Source organism: Typopeltis vanoorti, chromosome 5, assembly GCF_054136105.1.
Source record: "Typopeltis vanoorti isolate ZY-2024b chromosome 5, IOZ_Tvanoo_1.0, whole genome shotgun sequence".
NCBI classification, from domain to species: domain Eukaryota; kingdom Metazoa; phylum Arthropoda; class Arachnida; order Uropygi; family Thelyphonidae; genus Typopeltis; species Typopeltis vanoorti.
In genome coordinates this window covers 128,950,812-128,971,653 of record NC_143553.1, presented here as the reverse complement: position 1 = coordinate 128,971,653, position 20,842 = coordinate 128,950,812, and the positions used below count along the sequence as shown (strand labels likewise).

Here is a 20,842-nt window from a genome sequence, read left to right as displayed (position 1 = left end):
AGAATTTTGAGACAGTTTCCTGTGTTATGTTAATCGAATTGGACTGGTAGTCTACTTCATTAAACTACTAATGACCAATACACATTAAACCAAGTTTAATGTGTATTGGTCATTAGTAGCAGTAATCTAGTTTAATACCAACATCCATGTTTGTGATATAGATGAACATAAGATTCTCATCGGTGTGTTTGAATAGCCTGTCTGTTTGATTATTATTACCCTGCTTTACTTCTATTTTAGTATTAACCTTGATTTGCTTGATTATATGTGTTGTTTAAATTGTAATGTTCTTAGATAAATAATAAATGTTTTCCCATGTATACCCGAGTTTGTCTGAGTAAGAGATTGAATTTTACCACTCACGAAAATATCGAACCTATGTTTCGATATTTGAAAAAGAGGAATTTAAGATTGTCAAGGCCGTGACTGTATACTGAGAACTTAATCTACTTAACTACTTAATCTATATAAGGTATTACTTGAATTCTGGGAAGGTTTCTTCGGATAAGAATTTCTATCCTAGAGTTCTGACTGGTGCATCATTAACAAATAAATTTCGTCAGAGCTCAAAGAGAAAAACAGCCCCAGAAAGTCAGTTTAGAAGCCAGATCCCAGTAGGCACAAGGAGAACAATAGAGGTAAAATATTTAAGAAAACAACGACGTAACAATGAGAAGTCAACTATACAGAATGGTAGAAATTAAATTACTAATTGTAATTCTAAAGAGAGTATGAATGTTAGATCATCTTAGAGAGAATAGTATTTATTTACAGTAAATATTTTGTTATTTTTATAATTGAACTTCATTCTTTAGATATACAACGTTGCTCCTTGAAGTCAGCGCACCATCATGGTTACGAATCTGAAACAATCGAACCAACTAAAATAAAATACTTTATAAATATATTCTTATATTATACTCCAGTACTGCTTTAATATATAGGTTGGATATAAGTGGGGAGTAACATAGAAAGAGCAATCAAGCTTTTCAAATATAACAGTGCTATATCACCATTAACAATGGTTGCGCTTTATTTTATGTATTTATTCGTATGGAGTTTCCTCTCTTTTTCTCTTCAGTCCCTATTGGGGTGAGTTGAGTCCCCTCATGGGGGGGAGGGGGGGTGTTAAGTATTTATGGCTGTAGATCCGTGTGGATGTTCACGGGGCCGGTTTGCCTGCTTCCAGGATGAAAAACGCCAGATAAACTGGCGGAAAAAACCCTACTGCCCTGCCCAAGGCCGGCTAACTTGGCTATGGCTGAGGAAGATCCTCAAATTCCTCACGTCTTCGACGGGAATTGAACCTAGGACACCCCCTCCCCAGTCATATGGTTGCGAAACGTACAGCCACTAGGCTAACCGCGTGGACAATGGCTTCTCTGACCTTGACCCATTGAAAAACTGTATGAAAATCAGTTTTTCAGTTTAGAGCATTTATATGGCTGTGTCATGACGACTCCTTTCTGTGTCGTGTTCTAAATCTATCTAGTTTCAAGTCACTTTTATGAATAATACAACTAATTACGAAATGATCACCGATCCAAAAGTAGGGAAATTTATATTTATACTGCGCCACCCTATTCTTAGATTAGTCTATATAAATAGTAGGATCAGTTCTAAATTGAGTTAACAGTCATCTCATTAGGCCGAATCATCTATTATCATTTTTACTTGGGGTTCCCGCAAGATTCGAATATTTATGAACGGTGCAATAATAAGGAATTCAGGCAAACACAATATTTAGATCAACAAAATAAAACATTTAATATATGATATGGTTAACAAATACAAGAACTCTATTTTAAAATGGAACTATACAATTAACTTAACACTTCTTCTTAGGTCACTGATGCTAATTCAATGTTCTAACTTTAATATACTATTCACAGTCCCAAAAACACAAATCTTCTTCTCTCAAGTTAATATAACAATTTCACATTTTATTCAGTCTTCACAAATCTATCAGCTCAATGTTTATATTCACAGCAGGCAATGAACTACGTAAGCTAAATTCCAAGCAACAATATTCCCGGACCTTGAGCATCGGAAATATATTACAGTTAATGCTAGAATAGAAAAACTTATACAACTACTCTTACCAGACAAATTCTTCAATACATCAAATTATTGAGAGAGCACTTATGAATTAACTTAATTAACATTAGCGGAACACACATAACAAATATTCTCCATAGTTTAAACTGTATTACTGTAAGTCGCACTTCACTATTCCAAATAACAGTAATTAGGTACTAATATCTTTTCCAGTTCACTTTTCTCCAAGTAATCAATATAACCTTTTCCTAGGGCAACATAGAATTTAATCGTAATCCAGATTAACTGGCACTAATCAGAATTTTCGCATTGACTGTCCAGTTTCCTTTTATCTGATTACGGCATCAACCTTTCTTCATAACAACAGCAGATTTCGCTTATAACATTAAACTTTATGTTTCACTACTTATAGGTTCACTTCCGAACACTTTACTCATAAATTTCTGCCCTGAGGATTTTATAATCTTGGTTCCGCAAAACTCTCTCCTCACTCGCTTAATAATAATTCTTCTCTCCTCTCTATCTTATCTATGACCTTCCTTCTTCTTTACCCTTTTTCTCTATATTCTATATGACCTTCACTCCCCCCTTACGTTCGAACGCCACGTTCTACTCCACTCGTGGTTGTTTACGCGTGCGTTTCCATGACAATAGACTAAGCGTAAACATTTCGCCAATGTAATGTATGCTATATTACTGCTACATGAGTGATTACATAACATTAAATATTTCACAAATAAGAACAATAGAATATTTAAGCTACTTCTTCAACTTATTGATTACGTATACAGTTAAATATAAAATAACACTTTACGTTACACCATATATATTTGGTTATACAAAATTCTATACATTTTATTATTTTATAAACTAATAATAGGTCAGGTTTTAATTAAATATTTATTTAGTAATTCTCAATTAAGGAATAATAAATAATTTTATATAAGTCATGATTAATATTTAATAAGCAATGTTAAATGTGAATGAAAAAAAATAAATTACATAACATAGCTTCATTCACAATTTAACAGCTGCACCATTAATTTCTCATCACTCTTGACTGGTTATCAAGAGTGATGTTACTATTGATAGCCTTGAACATTTTGAATCAGTAGTGCTTTTCTCATAACATTCTTGCCTTTTACTTTATTTCAGATTGATTTTATGTTATTTTCAACCATCTGAACATAAGAAAAATTGACATAAACTGGGTTTTATATTGGCCGAAGGATTTTAATTGATACTAAGTAAGAAATACCAACAAGTTTTGCCAACTTAGCTATTTGGCTTCTTCAGGGTGAATAAAAGAGATACAAAACAACTTAAAACTTAAATTGTTCATGAAAGAATGAACCAAATGCAATTGTATTTTTTTACAAATACAGAAGAACGCGTTCATCAAACACATGGAATGTGTATGATGTCAACTGTTGTTATGCAGGAACGTTCTGTAATTAGCATCGAAATTTAAATCTTGCAGGCTTAATGATCTTATGAGGGTCGTTCAAATATCAGCTAGAATTAATCCTTGGTTTCTGTTGAGGTTGTTTTTAGAACGGATGACTGTTATGGCTTCTTTTATGTATCGGGAACGGATATCTTCCTCTAAGTAGGGCATGGAGCTTTTGTCCCATTCGATGGTATGGTTTGTAAGATAAAGAACTCAAAGAAGACCTATCCCACATATCAAAAACTGAAGACAATGGTTACCCAAAAAAAATTGATTCATAAGATACTTTTCATGTGAACCCCCCCACAACAACAATCTGAGGAAATACATTATAAATCCACCATCGCCATTCCTTATGCTGAGACAGTTTCTAAAAAAGATTGCTACACTCCTCAAGCCACATCAAATACGAGTGACTTTTAAACCTTTAAGGGCTATCTGCCATTTTTTAAGATCTCCAAAAAATAGTCATGCCTTCAAATATGCTGGTGTCTATAACATCTCCTGTTCATGTGGATTAAATTACATTGGTCAGACCTCAAGAAGTTTGGAAATTAGAAAAAAAGAACATGTAGGAGATTTAAACAATAACAGAGAAGACAATTCTGGGTTAGCCCTTCATTTCTTGAGGACAAACCATACCATCGAATGGGACAAAAGCTCCATGCCCTATTTAGAGGAAGATTTCTGTTCCTGATACATAAATGAAGCCATAACAGTCATCCGTTCTAAACACACCTACAATAGAAACCAAGGATTAATTCTAGCTGATATTTGGACAACCCTCATAAGATCATTAAGTGCACCAGAGTTAAATTTTGCTGCTAATTACAGAACGTTCCTGCATAACAACAGTTGACATCATACACGCCCCATGCGTTTGATGTACACGTTCTTCTGTATTTGTAAAAAAAAAAAAAAAAAAAAAAAAAAATACAGTTGTATTCGGTTCATTCTTTCATGAACAGTTTAAGTTGTTTTGTATCTCTTTTATTCACCCTGAAGAAGCCAAACAGCTAAGTTGGTGAAACGTGTTGGTGTTTCTTACTTATTATCAATTAAAATCCTTCGGTCAATGTAAAACCAAGTTTATGTCAATTTTTCTTTACTCCAGATTGTTTAAACAAATATTTCAAATTGTTTCAGCTGTGGTATGTCCAAGTTGAACTTCTAAAGTAAAATAAAAGTTTGAATTTGGTTATTTTATCTATTCATTTATTATAATAGATGTGTGGAAATAAGTACTATTTGAAGTAAAATAAGTTAAATTCACTTAAAAGTTTCAACTTTTATATCAAGCTTTTGTTTTCTGTATATATATATATATATAAAAAAAAGGTTTAATGACTATTACCGAGAGAAAAGATGGCAAGATATATTTAACAAGATACTACTAGTTTACTAGTTTCGTTACAAGAACATCATCAGGTATCATACTCAAAGAAATATATAAAAAATTACAGAGACTTAAAATTGTATTAACAGAACAAGTGAAAAACAGTAGCATGTTTGAAAAAATGCAAGTATGAGTTCCATACAAACGAATACTACGCGCTGTCGCGAGTGCGCCAGTACTGAACAGAAGCAACGTGTGCGTCCGAGAGATTGTAACTCAGGCTGTTGTTGATATGAGAGGAATCTAGAGAAATTTCTCTTGATTCAACAATCTTTCTTTCGAGTTCATCGTAGCACACATGGATATTAGCAGTTTGAGTCCAGTTTACAATGTGCTGGCGGCCTTCGTCTGAGAAGGCCGCCAGCACATTGTAAACTTATAAGATATATATATATATCATTGTAACTTATAAGATATTATATATATCTTATAAGTTATAACTATATAACTTATCTATCATACATTTATAATCTAATAATTCAACAATATCATTTTCTATTAACATAATTGACAAATTTCTCAAATGCACTGACTTAAGCAATTGTGTTAATATTTTTAGCGCATTTAAGTACAGAAAATGAGCAGTCACTGTTAGCATTACAAACAGGCAGTGTCCAGGGCTGCATTTATACTTCTGGAGACCCGAGGCGCAACATCATAATGAGGCATCAAAAATAAGCACTTTTTTTAGCCTTTTTTGAGGCTTCATCAGTGAGTAGCTAGACCAAATAGATACCAAAGGGTATAGCGATACCCTTTGGTCTCTATTTGGTCTAGCTACTCACTGATGAAGCCTCAAAAAAGGCTGAAACCAATCTGGGTAATGACCTCCCACTATAATGTAATAACAGCATACATTTCCTAGGAAATGTGTTTTTACATTATGGAAAATACCAAGAATAGCGAACAGAACTTTACCACCTTTGCTGGTAGTTGCCCGAGATTGTACTACGTACTAAGATTACTTGCATTAGCTCATTCTAGTAATCGCCGATACTTTTATAGTTTACTATATTCGGCATGAAACTCTCTGATTCCAATCTTTGAGTTTCTTATTCGGTTTTAAAACAATGTGGGATTTAATATCCCCTTAATTTAAATAATGTTTATATCGCCGAAATGAAGCATATTGGCTCTTTATATTTAAGTAACTTTTTTTAGTTTATTGAAAATAAGTCAACATTTCCATGATAACTAATTTTAATAACACAATACAACATTGGTATACTTGCATTTTAAAAAATGAGTATAAAAATAAATCAGTTCAAATTTAAATAAAAAAATCAATAACTAAAATTTTTTTTTTTTTCTGGCTCTGGTTTTTAACAAATATATCTATAATATCATAATCAATCGGGTCCATTATTATCTGATTTAATGCATAATAACGACATGTTTTATTTTAGTGCAAGTTGCTTCTTAAATAATTGTATAAGGATAAGTTTGTTTGTTTTTTTTTAAAAAAAAAAAAAAAAAAAAAGAGCTAATCAAGGTAAAAATAGGAACTTCATCAACTGTAAAGTTCAGATATTCTCACTAAAAATAAAAATTTTGAATTTACGGTAATAAAAATTGTAGCAAAAATCATTATATTTATGGAATTACAACATGGATCTAAATATAAATATAAAACGTTTCATTTTGCAGTAATATGCATAGTGTGCCTCTCTGGTTGAAAGAATGGTTAACATATCTGCTTTCCAACCACCCAACTTTAGGTGAAAGGTAAATTTTGTCGCCTAGTGCGAGACCACCTTACTTACTTGAGGCCTTGGATTCACATAAAATGCATATAATATATATATATATAGGATTAATTCAGTTCCAGCTTTATCGCACAATAATTAAGATTTATTCAACTCCAGATTTGATTTTTTTAAGTTGCAGTAATAAGCATAATAATTCCAGCTTTAGTTAAAACGTAGAAGCAATCAATAGTAATGATAACTTGCTATGCTCGCTAACATCCACTTTTTTTTTACTTGACATTTTTCCCTAAAATAACTAGAATCTTGATGCACAAAAAAATGAACTGAAAAATCAATGCATTACTGGGATATCCGAATGTGAGTCTTTAATATCAAAAATTTATATCCAATGGTATTTTAACAGATTCTTCACCTTTTGTCTTTTGCTTAAAACTGCAAGAGTACAATTACTTTGGAAAAATAACGAATTCAAACAAAAAGAAAGGGCACATATGTTATCTAGCAGTATTTTGTGTGTGTGTGTGGTGATAATTTTGGGAGGGGGGGGGGAGTTAGCCATTAAAGGCAAATTAATTCTGTTGTGAAAATTTTGGAAATAAAATTTCATTTTGATTTCCAAAATTTTCACAACAGAATTAATTTAAATATAAATTTAAATATAAATTTAAATTTATATTTAAACCTTATGTCAAATTGGCAACTCTCATCTGTTCACCTAAGGACAAACTCTTCTTTATCACATCTAGGAGTTTGTAAGTGCCATGTTCTTGTGACTAGGCTTACTATGGACAGACAGGAAGAACTGTTAACATCTGCCTTGGTGAACATAAAAATATATCTGGCACTATCGCTATGGCAAGTCAGGTCTAGCAGACCATGCTCTAGATACCACTTCACACAGGATAAATTGGGAGAAAACAGAAGTGCTACACAGAGATCATTATAAGTTAGGGAGATTGTTTTGAATACTTCAAACCTCAACAAGTAAGGTTGTGTAAATTTACCAAAAATCTGGGAGACAGTCATTTTAAGATCTAATTAATATTTTCTCTCTCTCTTTTTCCAACATAGATGGTTCCTAATTAGGACTTTAGTTCCTTGTGTTCGCTGTTACAATTTTTTTAAACTAGTCCGACTGTTATAGCAAATTGATGTTGTTTTGAGTACTGTGACAAACTGTTTTTGTGCTCTGAAGATGCTTGATATAATACCAGCGAAATATCAGCAAATAAGTTAATAAATATCCTATTATTTTTACGGCTATATTGCCTGCCTCTGTTTATGAGTGCCCCTTTTTTTAATGTCATTGGCTTTTTACTCAAGAATTCTTAAGGTATTTTTAGAGACAAATCTATGTAGCATAATAGAAGAAAATTCACACATACCTTTTCTTCGATGTTGTTGCCTGTCTTCTTTCTGTGGTGTGCATACTTCTGCTGTTATAGTGTTGAAAGGGGAGTGGGGAGGCAATGTGGGAGAATTCATTTGAAAAAATCCGGGTTTTTTTATATATAATATATACATATATTATATTTAAGGGTGGATGGATCACTTTTTTGTAGGTTGGGAAAGATGAAAAAGGTTAGGCTGAAATTAGAAACTGTTTTTTAGAGGAAGGAAAAGGGGGCCTGGGATAGCGTTCACGGGGTGTGAGCCATTTCGATAGCATGGGTCGTCATCTAAACTCATGGAGGAAGTGGATGCTATGTGATGTCGACTTAGTGTTTCTGCCTTTGAAGTGTTTGTGTTATCGCCTATTGGTCAGAGTTGTGACCTAATTTTTATGTTGTGGAGCTTCCAACACTCGGAGATTATGTTGGGTCGGTGGACGTTGATTGAGTTCTCGTCACATTTTATGGCTATCATTTCCGATATTCTAAGCATTGTTTCATTGTCTTGTCTGTTTATTATGATGGCCCTGTCGATTTGCAGGGTGTGTTTCTGTTCAAGGGTGTGAACTGGTATTTCTGTTTTCCCTGTACTTTGTATTCTATTTTTCTTTTTGGTGTTGCGTTTTTTAGTGTTTAAATATTCTGGAATAGGGATGTTACAGTCACGGAAGTGTTCTTGTAGTCTTGCCTATAAAGACCTGATGGTAGAACCTATGTAGGTGATATCACAGTCTTTTTGGCAGGGAAAGTTGTAGACTACATTGTGGTGTTCTAATATTTCTTTGTGTGTGTGTGTGATTTAGTGGGTTTTAGAAGGTTAGCCAATTTTTGGTTTGTTGTGTAATCCGGTTTGTAGGCTTTGTATGTGTTCTGGATGTATAGCAATTTGATAACTTTTTGTGTTGGAAATTTGTTTTGGTTGTTTGGTTGTTTCGACAGGTTTTTGCTATCCTGTTTGCATAATTTATTAGTTGTGTGGGATAGTTGCGATTTTTAAAAATCTGTGTTAGTTTTTTTATTTCCGTGTTGAGAATAATTATGGTTAGTTAAAAACTTGTAAGCATTTATGAATTGTGATAGGATGACCGATTTTTTAACCGATTATATATGATTATATAATCGGTTAAAAATCGGTTATATAATAGAGATGACCCTAAAAACTATAGAGGTATCAGTATACTAAATTCATGTTACAAAATATACAGCAGAATCTTAAATAACAAACTAATGAAATATTCCGAAAACTTTATTCTAGAGGTACATAATGGATTTAGAAAAGGATGATCATGTATAGACCCAACCTTCTGCCTAAAATTAATAATAGAGAAAAGAAGAGAATATAATTTAGAAACACATATTGCATTTATTGACTTTGAAAAAGCATTTGACAAAGTTAAAAGAAACATATTATTTAACATATTAAAAGAAAGACAAATACCAAATAATATCCTAAAAGCTGTCACAAGTATATACGAAAATAATCAAATACAAATAAGATTAAATCATGAGCTATCATATACAAGAGAGATAAACCAAGGGGTCCGACAGGGATGTCCCCTCTCAGCAACTCTTTTTAATATCTACTTAAATGAAATAATAATAAAATGGAGTAAAAATTACATCAAGGAATTAAACTTTCACCTGCAGTTAACTTAAACACTCTCCTCTTTGCCGACGACCAAATAATAATTACAAATTCTGAAGATAACTTACAGAAAGCTATTTTAAATCTAAATGAAATATCCAAAGATTATGGTATGATAATATCAACGGAAAAATCAAAAACTATGGCCTTTAAAGGACAAGATCCAGCAAGAACTAAAATAGTATTAGATATCAAGATCTTAGAACAGGTGAAGTCATTTAACTACCTAGGATGTATGATCACTTATGAAAATGAAAAGGATATAAACATAAAAATTGCAAAATATTTAAAAATAACAGGAGTAATTAACTCTATATTTAAACCAAACCTAGTTCAAAAACAAACCAGGCTAAAAGTATACAATACATTAGCCCTACCGGTCTTAATGTATGGAAGCGAAATCTGGACAATAAAACAAAAAGGCATACAAAGATTAACAACAGCAGAAATGAAGTTTATGAGAAAAACTGCAAAGTATACCCTATTTGATCACAAAAGAAACGAAGATATTATGAAAGAACTAAACCAAGAACCAGTAATTGAATAAATTAAAAAATATAAACATAGATGGATGGAACACGTTCAAAGAATGAAAACAGAAAGATTACCAAAACAAGCCTTAAAGTACAAGCCATTAGGAAAAAGAAAACCAGGACGTCCTCTTAAACGATTCGACGATGGCTTCTAAGGCCGGAACAGGCCATACTAGGCCTAAATCCTTGATACGTATGATGATGATGATATATGATTATATAGAAATGCAGGTAGTTTCCGATATGCGTGGGTTTGTGGTATATTTTCGAATTTTAGTCTTTTGCTGTAACTGTTAAGGGATGCTTGCATGGTGGTGATGTCTGTTGGTTCTCCAATGCATAGAATATCGTTCACGTATCTGCCATAAAAGGTGATGTTTGGGGGGGGAGTATGAGTGATTCTATGTGTGGTAGGAATAATTCCCCTAGTTGTCCGCTGATGTTTTGGCTCATGGGAAGTCTGAAAATTTGAATATATGTGTTGTTATTGAACTTGAAGAAGTTTGCAAAGATTATTAGCTTGATTAAGTTTATAATATCATTAGGTGTTAGTTTTGTTCGAGAGTGTAGGGTGTGGTCTTCAATGAGTAGCATATGTACGATGTCTAATGTTCTGGGAACGTCCACGTTAGTGTATAATGAAGCAGCATCCAACGAAGTGAGGATGTCTTCATTGGATAGGGTTATACTATTCATTTTTTGAAAAAGTTGTCCGTATTTTATATCATAGAGTTTGACGTTGTAATTAATGGTTTGAGTAGTTTGTCTACGAATTTCGATAAATGTGCTGTGGTGGTGTTTTTGTAGGAGACTACTGGACATATTAAGTAAGTCTTAGTGGTTTTTGATTTGTCCAAACGCACAAGGAGTATGTGGTGCGGGTGTGTTTTTCATTGTGGTTTTGTCTATCTTGTTTTGATTTTTTAGGGTGTGTAAGGTGTTGTTTATTTGTTTTATGAAACTGACCCCACCCCAACCTCATAAAACAAATCAACAACATCCTACACGCCCTAAAAAATCAAAACAAAATAGAGAAAATAACAATGAAAAACACAACAGCCCGCACCACATGTACCCCTTGTTTTTCGGACAGATCAAAATTCACAAAGATGGCTACCCAGTATGTCCAATAGTCTCCTACAAAAACACCTCCACCACAGCACCTTTATCGAAATTCGTAGCCAAACTACTAAAACCATTAATTACAATGTCAAACTCTATGATAAAAAATATGGATGACCTTTTTCAAAAAATAAATAGCATAACCCTATCCCATGAAGACATCCTCACTTCGTTGGATGCTGCTTCATTATACACTAACGTGGATGTTTCCAGAACATTAGACATTGTACATACGCTACTCATTGAAGACCACACACTCGAACAAAATTAACACCTAATGATATTATAAACTTAATCAAGCTAATAATCTTTGCAAACTTCTTCAAGTTCAATAACAACATGTATATTCAAATTTTCGGACTCCCCATGGGACAACTAGGGGAATTATTCCTAACACATAGAATCACTCCTACTCCCCCCCCGAGCATCACCTTTTATGGCAGATACGTGGACGATATTCTATGCATTGGAGAACCAACAGACACCACCCTGCATGCGTCCCTTAACAGTTATAGCAACATACTAAAATTCACCATAGAAACCAAACAGAATAATCCATCAATTTCTTAAACTTGACATTAATCAGAAAAAACAAAATAGCCATGAAAATATACCACAAACCCACACATATCGGAAACTACCTCCTAATTCATTTACCCAGACTTATAAGAAAATTACTGATTTGACAATTTTAACGAAAAATAAATAAACAATAGCAATACACTTAAAGCGAATTAAAAATAATACAAAATAATGATAAATCAAATATTATGTTTTCAGTTTTAATTAAATTTGTAAGTAAGGAGGAATACACAAGAGATCAACCAAAAATCGCTCCAAAATCGACCGGTCGGTCACTATCAACAAGTTGAACACCCCTGAACAGTAAGTTCAGACAATATGAAGGTTTAGGCCTTTTTCAAGAAAGACTAAGTTAACTGTTTGTTATTGACGGATTTGGGTTTGTCTTTTTGGAATAGATGATCTTTTCCTCCCATAAAATGCAAAGAAATCTCAGCAGCACATTGCATTTCCTGTCATTTCTCTGTTCAGTGCCATATGCATTCATTCACTCTATCTATCCACTTATTTACTATATATAGGATACAAAGAAATAATGCCTTTTTATAATCACTTTATAATTTTTGATATTCATCAAAAATATAAAGTTCCGGATATTACATTATAGGATATTATAATAGGACATAAAGAAATGTTTGTTATAAGACATTAAACAAGAAATATAAAGGATTTAAGTTTCTCAATTCAGTAATTCTGTAATCTTTTACTATATATTCATTCTTGATATCATTAAAGAAAACGATATAATAAAAAGCTATTTATTTTAAAATTGAAAAAAAGAAAAAATGTTTAAATAAAATGTTTAAATGCATTTTGTCTTTTAAAAAGAATAACAAAAAAAGTAAACATTTATTGTGGGTTATTATTTTATATCTAATAATCAGATTTGCCTTGTGTTGCTTCTGTACTGTACCATGTAATACCTTTCTTTTTTTTTTTTCTTTCAGTGGTGTAGTAGGCAATATAAAAGGTGGACTTTCAGGTCTTACAGCAGCAACCCATACTGCAGCAGAGTAAGGCTTCTGTAAATTGATTTTATTAATATGGCTAGAACTCAGAATGATCATGTTGCAACAGTTTATTAGTAGAAAAATCAGTGACCTCCAAGTAGTATGTTGGTAGATTGAGTTTGGAGCCAGAGGGCTTCAGCTATAGAATGATTAAAGGAGATAATGATATTTAACATTGACTATTTTTGTACAGGAATTTTCATTAACATCCTTACTGTGAAGGATACAAATGAAAATATATATGCCATTAATTTCCTTCACTTGTCTTGCTAAATCATATTATTTATCATATTTTTAAATGGTTGGAATTAGTTTCTTTTATGTTACAAAATTCTGCTATTTAAGCATTTTATATTTATAATTACCATTTACATGACTGGTAATAATATATACAATGCTCCAGTAGCATAGCTTGTAACATAAAAGAAACTAATTCGAATTAATTTAAAAATCTTGCTGGGGTTACTTGAGAGTCAAAGCCAAATAACTGAGAGGAGAGCTCCACATCACCTTAAGGAATGCAGAAAACTGACTGGAGCCTCTGATCTAATATACAATCCTCACCTTCACATGGTGAGCCCCTTTGGTAAGTATCCACTGGATACTGAACAAATGACTATGTGATGGCAATTTGTGACTTAGCTTATAAAATTGTACTCTCTATTGCCTTAAACCAAAAATACATCTAGAACAAGAAGGTGTGCCTCAGCCCTGAGGCACACCTCTAGTGACTTTCCTCTTCTGGAATATTGCCCCACCCCCAATACATATTGTTGATACCTATCAGACAGCCAACCTTAAATCCAATACACTAGTCTAATATCCAACCCCATCTGCACTAGCTTGACTATCAACTTATGTGATAATCTATCAAAAGCCTTTGCAAAGTCTGAGTATATTTACTGTGTATCCACTTCCCACATCCAATGCTGCTGTCACCTTATTGTGATAAGTAAGTAGATTACGAAGACATGACCTCCCTTTAGCAAATCTGTGCTATCCATGAGAGATTATACCATTGTTGTTAACCCAATTCTGGATATTGATTCTCGCCAGACTTTCCAACACTTTAACCACAACACCTGACACACAGAACCGCCTATAAATTGATGCTTAAATTCTGTCACCTCCTTTATGAAGTGGTACAATCTTGCCTTCCTTCCATTCCTTGGAACTTAACTCAGTGTAAGACTCATATTGAACAAATATATCAAGGCAAATGCTAGCTCCTTGGCATATTGCTTCAAAATACTCAGTGATATATCAAGTCCTTCAGTCTTATTAATAACAAGTTTGCTTAATTCTCCATATACCTATATCTCACTCATTCAGCTTCTACTCCTCCTCATCCACTGCAAACTCTCTGTGATGTCATATGCACAAGGATGAAAAACCTTTATGAACTGCTCATTACATATCTCAACTATATCATCCACAGCAGTTGCCCATTTTCTCCAATCAGTGCCATCCTATAATCGTTCTTATTTTTTGCTGGCTGCATGTCAAAAGAACTCCCTAGGATTTTTTGTTTTTTTGGATTCACTGCTGTTCATACTTCACTTTTGCTACCCTTACCAAACAAGTCACTCTCTTTGCCTGTTTTTTGTATTTCTCATGGAATTGATTAGTAACATAAATGAAACTAATTCCAACTAATTTAAAAATCTTGCTGGGGTTACTTGAGAGTCAAAGCCAACTTGTAACATGTTGCCTCCACAATGCTTTTTTCCTCTGTATTGCATGCTTAATCTCTTCATTCATCCATTTCACACCTACCTTATTTAACCTTCTGATCTTTGGAATGCATTTAGACATTCCACCTAACTCCTCACTTTATGCTACAGCTCCTAGCTGTCTCCTGAGCTTCTCATAATCACCAGCTTTGTAGTTTCACATATTCCTTTCCTCACAGACATCCTCACATGTCTGGCAACCACTCAGGTAATCACTTCGTGGTCACTTTTACCAATTGGAGGGTGATTTTACATCTCATTTATAATAACATCCTCTGATAAATGATCAAATCCAAGACCTTCAATCCTCATGTGCCCTCTCTTACATACTGCCTGAGATAGTTGTCCTTCAAACACTCAAAAAACTCGTTTTCTTTACTTCCATATGTTGTCTTATCATCCCAGTCTATATTGCCATAATTAAAATTGCCCATAATGATCACCCTTTTGTTATTTGCTTGGCTAATTTGATTATACAGTTCAGTCAATAACATCCACATTACCAGGTTTAGAACAACATTCAAGTATTTCATTCTGTTCACCTCTATCTCACACTATGTCTGCTTCAAAACTACTGGCACCATTTCCCTTTTGTATCTCTACCTAATATGGACATAACTCCTTCTGTATCATTAATAGCATCCCCCCCCACCCCTTTTTACCCTTTCTATCTTCACAAAACACATCATATCCTTTTATCTCTATTCCCTCTCAGGATGTCATCCCATCCAACCATGTCTCACTTATTCCAACAATTTTTGGATAAACAAACTCAATCAATGTGACCATTTCATTTCCCTTGTTCCTGATACTTCTAGCATTTGTATACAAACATAACAGCTCATTCCTGGATCTATAACAAGTTTCACTGATATCACTTAGTAGATGGGAATTCTCCATACTTAACTTTAGCCATTTCTTTTTCTCCTCACAGAACCTTCTTCCAATCCACTGTTTTCCCTAGATACCAGGGGTATATCCTTCCCTTTTTGTCTAAACACACACATTCAAATCCTCTTGGAGCATCAACTTTTCTCATGCTGTCCATCCTGAGTCTCCCTGTTTTTCCAGCATACTTGTTTTCTCATTCTCTATAATTATGCTACCCACGTCTCTATTCATAAGCATCACTTCAGTCTGCTTCTTTACTCTCCTGCTCTTTCACATAGCTTCTTACTTGCTCAGATTCATTCTCTACACTCATTACTCTCCCTTCCAGCATCAACAGCAGTCACTCCAGATGACTCACACTAAAACCATTCAAATGCAGTCCATCACTCTTATACAGTTCAATTAGTCCATCAAACTCATTCCACACATTAACAAACTGCACTTCTTTCTCCTCACACATTTCTGCTAACATATCATTCATAATTCTTACTGTTTACCTCATCTCATACCTGACAACACACTGACTACCTTTCCTATCACACTGTCATCTTATCCCCCGCAACAATCTCCTGATATTCAATCTTACTTGTTCCTTGTTCCCAGTCAAGTCATTTGTCCCTATTACCACTACCAACTCTTTTTTTTTTTCCCACTTAGTTCTCATATCCAGTGCCTCAATCACTCTATTCATTTTCCCTCCAGGAAAAGAAACCTTTTGTACTTCTTGTTTACCACACCTCTAATAATCTAATCCCCATGCAATGCCACTTGTAGGTCTTTCTTTACTCTTTCATACCAATATCATTTGTTTTCTTCTTTTTCACTGTTCCATATATATCTTGAATTCTCTTAATTTCAATCTGCATCCATTTCATCTCTTGCCTCATCTTTACCAACTTATTTTTCAAATATGATGGTATCAGCAACAAACCTTCATCACGATGAATTTTCAATTTATGACAAACTGTTGAGAAATTATGGGAATATAACAAGAATCTCTATTTAAGTTTTGCAGATCTGGAAAATGCTTATGACTAAGTGCCCAGGGAAAAGCTTTTTAAAATGCTACAATTATATAGGGTAAATGAAATATTTATACAGAGCAATATATAAGCTATATTCAAGTTGTAAGTCAGTGCTTATAATTGAAGGATATATGGGAAGGAAGTTTGATATAATATCACGTGTAAGAGAAAAGTGCACAGTATCTTCACCATTATTCATCATCTATGTAGATATGAACAAAAGTGGAATTAAACCTGATATTAAAATTGCACATATCAAACTTAGTTTTGCTTTATGCCAAGAAAGACTTAGATGGATTCTTTCAGTCAACTTAGTCTATTACTTAGACTAAGTTGAAGGAAAATTGTTGGCAGGAGTTACCAATAATGTAAATTTAATCATGTAGTTAACATAAAATAGCATGCTTATTTTGTATTAATCATATAGAACTGTCAGTATCTTGTACATCTTTGAAAGTACATATCAGGAAATTGATGATGATCATGTTTTGTGCTCAAAAAGGTGCTGGTTTAAATCTTTCAAAATATCAGCTTAATAAACTGTATAGTTTCAGTAATTTTTGTTTGGTTAATAAAAGAGTTTAAATGAAAAATAACATACATTTTGCTATTACTTGTGGAAGTTCTGGACATTTAATTTAACACAGCACTTCTGCTGATAAACCTTTCAGTTACCTTTCAATAAACCTTTCCATTTGAGTTTCTGTGGGATAACTATCTAAAGCAGTATGTGATGGAAGCAACACCAGGTTTATCAGTGTTAGATTTGGTGATATCCTCACAAGATGTGGTTGTGAATGAGGTATCAACACTGCCACCAACAGGTGGCAAAGTTGCTATCAAGATGGTCTACACTCGCTATTGCAAGAGTTTCCCTTTCAAATTAAACATCAAAGAGAAATCTTAACAGCAAGTACTACAGAGCAGAAAACTACAGCACAACCTGTAAGTACTTTTAGTGCATTAAACCAGTTATATTTCGATCTAAAAATCGGCCACGTGCTAGCGCCTGCTATGCCTACTGTGTGAAGCAAAGATGGCGGCAACATAAGCCAACGACAAACAAGCACCCCCCCTTGTCTCGCCAGTGTAGCGCTGTCGATTGCTGATAAACCCATAAAATGTCGCAGCTGCAAAATTGATATCAGCGATAAAAAAAAAAAAAAGGTATAATATGCAAAATCTGTTGCCACTGGATACATGTTTCCTGTGCAGAAATCAACGACTTGGCACACAAGATATATATCGACTTCAACCAGCCCTATTTCTGTTCGCTGTGCCTCCTGAGGTTTGAAAACCTTGAACAGCATGAAATGAAATTCTTTCCTCCAAAATGCAAGCACTAGAAACCAAACTCAAATCAACTGATGATCAGCGCCACAATGCAAGTTCACCCTTCCCTGCGAATGAACTCCGTGAAATAATAGCATCAACGGTGCATGACTTGATGGAGCGAAAAACAAAAAATTCAACACCATCATTTTGAACTTTCCAAAAAAAAAAAAAAAAACAGAAAAGCACTGAAAGAAGACATCATTAAATTAGCAGAAGAATGCAACATTGATCCTAAAAATATCGTCAGGTGCCATTGTTTCAGACCCATAAACAAAAGAAACGATGGAATGAACTTTCCACACCTCGTAAAAGTGATTTGCGACATGCCGACAAGCACATCAAAACTAATAACAGCAATCAACAAGTTTAAAGACACGTCCACAATAGCACATACGTGCTCAACCAGATTTATCATTTGCACAAAGAAAACAAGGATGTCAGCTTCAAAGGCAACTTGCAGAAAAATGTCAAAATGGCAATTTTGGCATTTTTCAGTTGTCAAAAATTGCTAGTGGCATCACTTGGTGCAAAAACCAAGTGATGCCACTAGCAGCCACCATTGTGACCAGTATGCGGGCACTGCATAGGAAATGTGCAAGACCCCTGCAGTCAAACATATGACTCACAAAATCCTACAAATCCACCAACATCCATGGCCTAAACTCCAACCTTAATAGTGTCCACTACCACCTGCAGTCTACCAAACCCCACTTATGCTTTCTGGCAGAAACTCAAATCTTATCTCTTCCAGCACTATTCACCTCAACCTTCCAAACTACACACTCTTTAACTCCTTTCAACCCAAGGGTGGCATCTGTGCATACATCTGCTCCGACATACTTTGCCAGAGAGCACCCAACCTAGAATCGCCCAACTTTGACCTTCTTTGGATAAAAATATCTCTACCCAACTCAGTCAAATTCATATGCTGTCTCTATTGCTCCCCTAATGCAACCAACCACTCTGAGCTCTTCAATTTCCTCTCCTTAAAAATTTAACTTTCTCCAGTCACACTTTCCTAACAACGAAATCATTCTCCTAGGAGATTTTAATGTCCACAACACCAACTGGCTTTCCTCCTCCAGCTGTACAGATCTTGCAGTCATCACCAATGACTTTACACAACTAGTTCAGACACCAACCAGAATACCCGATAACCCAAACCACTCTCCAAATATCCTAGATCTCCTCCTGACCAATGACTCATCCAAATACACAGTGAATGTAGAGCCCACTAAGTTCTGACCACAACCTGGTTCTCATCTCTTCCCCCCCCCCCATGCAACAACACTTACACAGCCACTCCCATACAGGAGTTTGACATTATAACAGTGGCAAGTGGGACAGCCTCTGCAACTTCTGTGCTCATTCCCATGGTTAGACTATTGTTTCCTACCTTCCAAGCCAAACACATACACCAAATCCATAACCAAAGTAATCCTCATGGGCATGGAATAAAACATGGAGCCATTCCCTAACTAGACCCTGGTTCTCCAAAAGATGTGCCAAGGCTGTATACAAATGAAGAACCACATTTTCCTCTAGAGTTTATAACCAAGCTCGAAATAAATGCAAAAAAACAATCAATGCTTCCAGAACAGAGTTCCAAAGAGCAAAAAACAGGAAATTAGCAGCCTGTCTAAATGGCAGCCAAGCCTTTTGATATCTCGACAAAGCAATTGGTCCTAACTTCTGCCCAACACTATTGCACTAACTTCTGCCCCTATCATACCCAAATAGCTCTATTGCATCATCATCATCACCCACAGAAAAAGCCAATTTCTTGGCTTCGCACTTTGCTTCCAATGCATGCATAACTTATAATGGTAAATGTCTCCCAACCATTCTAGATGCCCAACAATGCCCCTATATCCTTTGCCAAGAAGAGATCAGAAAAATACTGTCCAAATTAGACACAAAGTCTCTTGGCACTGATGGCATTCCTACAATCGTCCTGAAAGTTTGTGCACCAGAACTTACTCCTATCCTATGTCACCTGTATATATATATATATATATATACTTTCTTACTCCACTGGTATCTATTTCACAGCCTGGACATTGGCCTATATTCAGCCCATTCCCAAGAAGGGCAACAAGTTACTGCCATCCAACTACCACCCTATCTTGCTCACCTCAGTCCTGTCTAAAATAATGGCAAAAATCATCAATTCCCAACTCCTATACTACCTTCAAGGCACCCACCTAATAAACAACTGTTGGTATGGATTCCATCGCTTCTGATCAACAGATCTGCTCACATATATCGCCCATTTGTGGACAAATGCCATGGAGAAGTTTGGTGAATCTCAAGTGGTTGCACTTGATATCTCCAAAGCTTTTGACTGGATCTGGCATAAAGACTAAGTAAACTACTATCATTTGGTCTGTCTCAAGACCTCTGTAGTTGAATTGCCATCTTTCTGTCTGGATGCACACTGTGTGTGGTGGTGGATGGCTCCTTATCCTCTCACCAACCCTCTTCCTACTATATATCAATGACCTACTTCAGCTTACCTCCAATGGAATACACAGTTTTTCAGACGACAGCACATTGCACTCCTCCCTTTCTTTTGATAAACCTTACTCCACACAACTCACCTCAATCTACATAATAGCAACCACCACTGCCCTCAGTTCAGGCCTTCAATAGGGTTCACATAACCTAGTCAATTTCAGTGCATATAAAACCCAGTACTATCTCATTTCTCATAAAACAGAACCATTTTCTCCCAGTATTATTTTTGACAACACCCAAATGTCCAGACAATCTGAGATTTCTCTTCTTGGAATTACCGTGACATCAAGCCTCTCCTGGCATAAACACATAACAACCATTGCATCCTTTCATCCTCAGCTTCTAAAAAACTAGGATTTCTCTTTCGCTCCAGATGTTACTTCACCCCTGAACAGCTGTTAACCTTATACAAATCACAAATCCACCCAACCATTGAATACTGCTC

The 20,842-nt window shown here is 34.7% G+C and overlaps 1 protein-coding gene across 4 annotated transcripts in view; it reads left to right on the top strand.

Moving 5' to 3' along the window:
• The window catches only part of LOC150106809 (transmembrane and coiled-coil domains protein 2-like), a 316,563-nt gene that overhangs the window by 170,393 nt on the left and 125,328 nt on the right, over window positions 1-20,842 (top strand). For all 4 annotated transcript variants that reach the window (XM_090392723.1, XM_090392721.1, XM_090392720.1 and 1 more), the window contains one exon: window positions 12,834-12,899. In XM_090392723.1, the coding sequence (XP_090248849.1) occupies window positions 12,834-12,899 (66 nt within the window). The remainder of the gene's footprint in view (window positions 1-12,833; window positions 12,900-20,842) is intronic.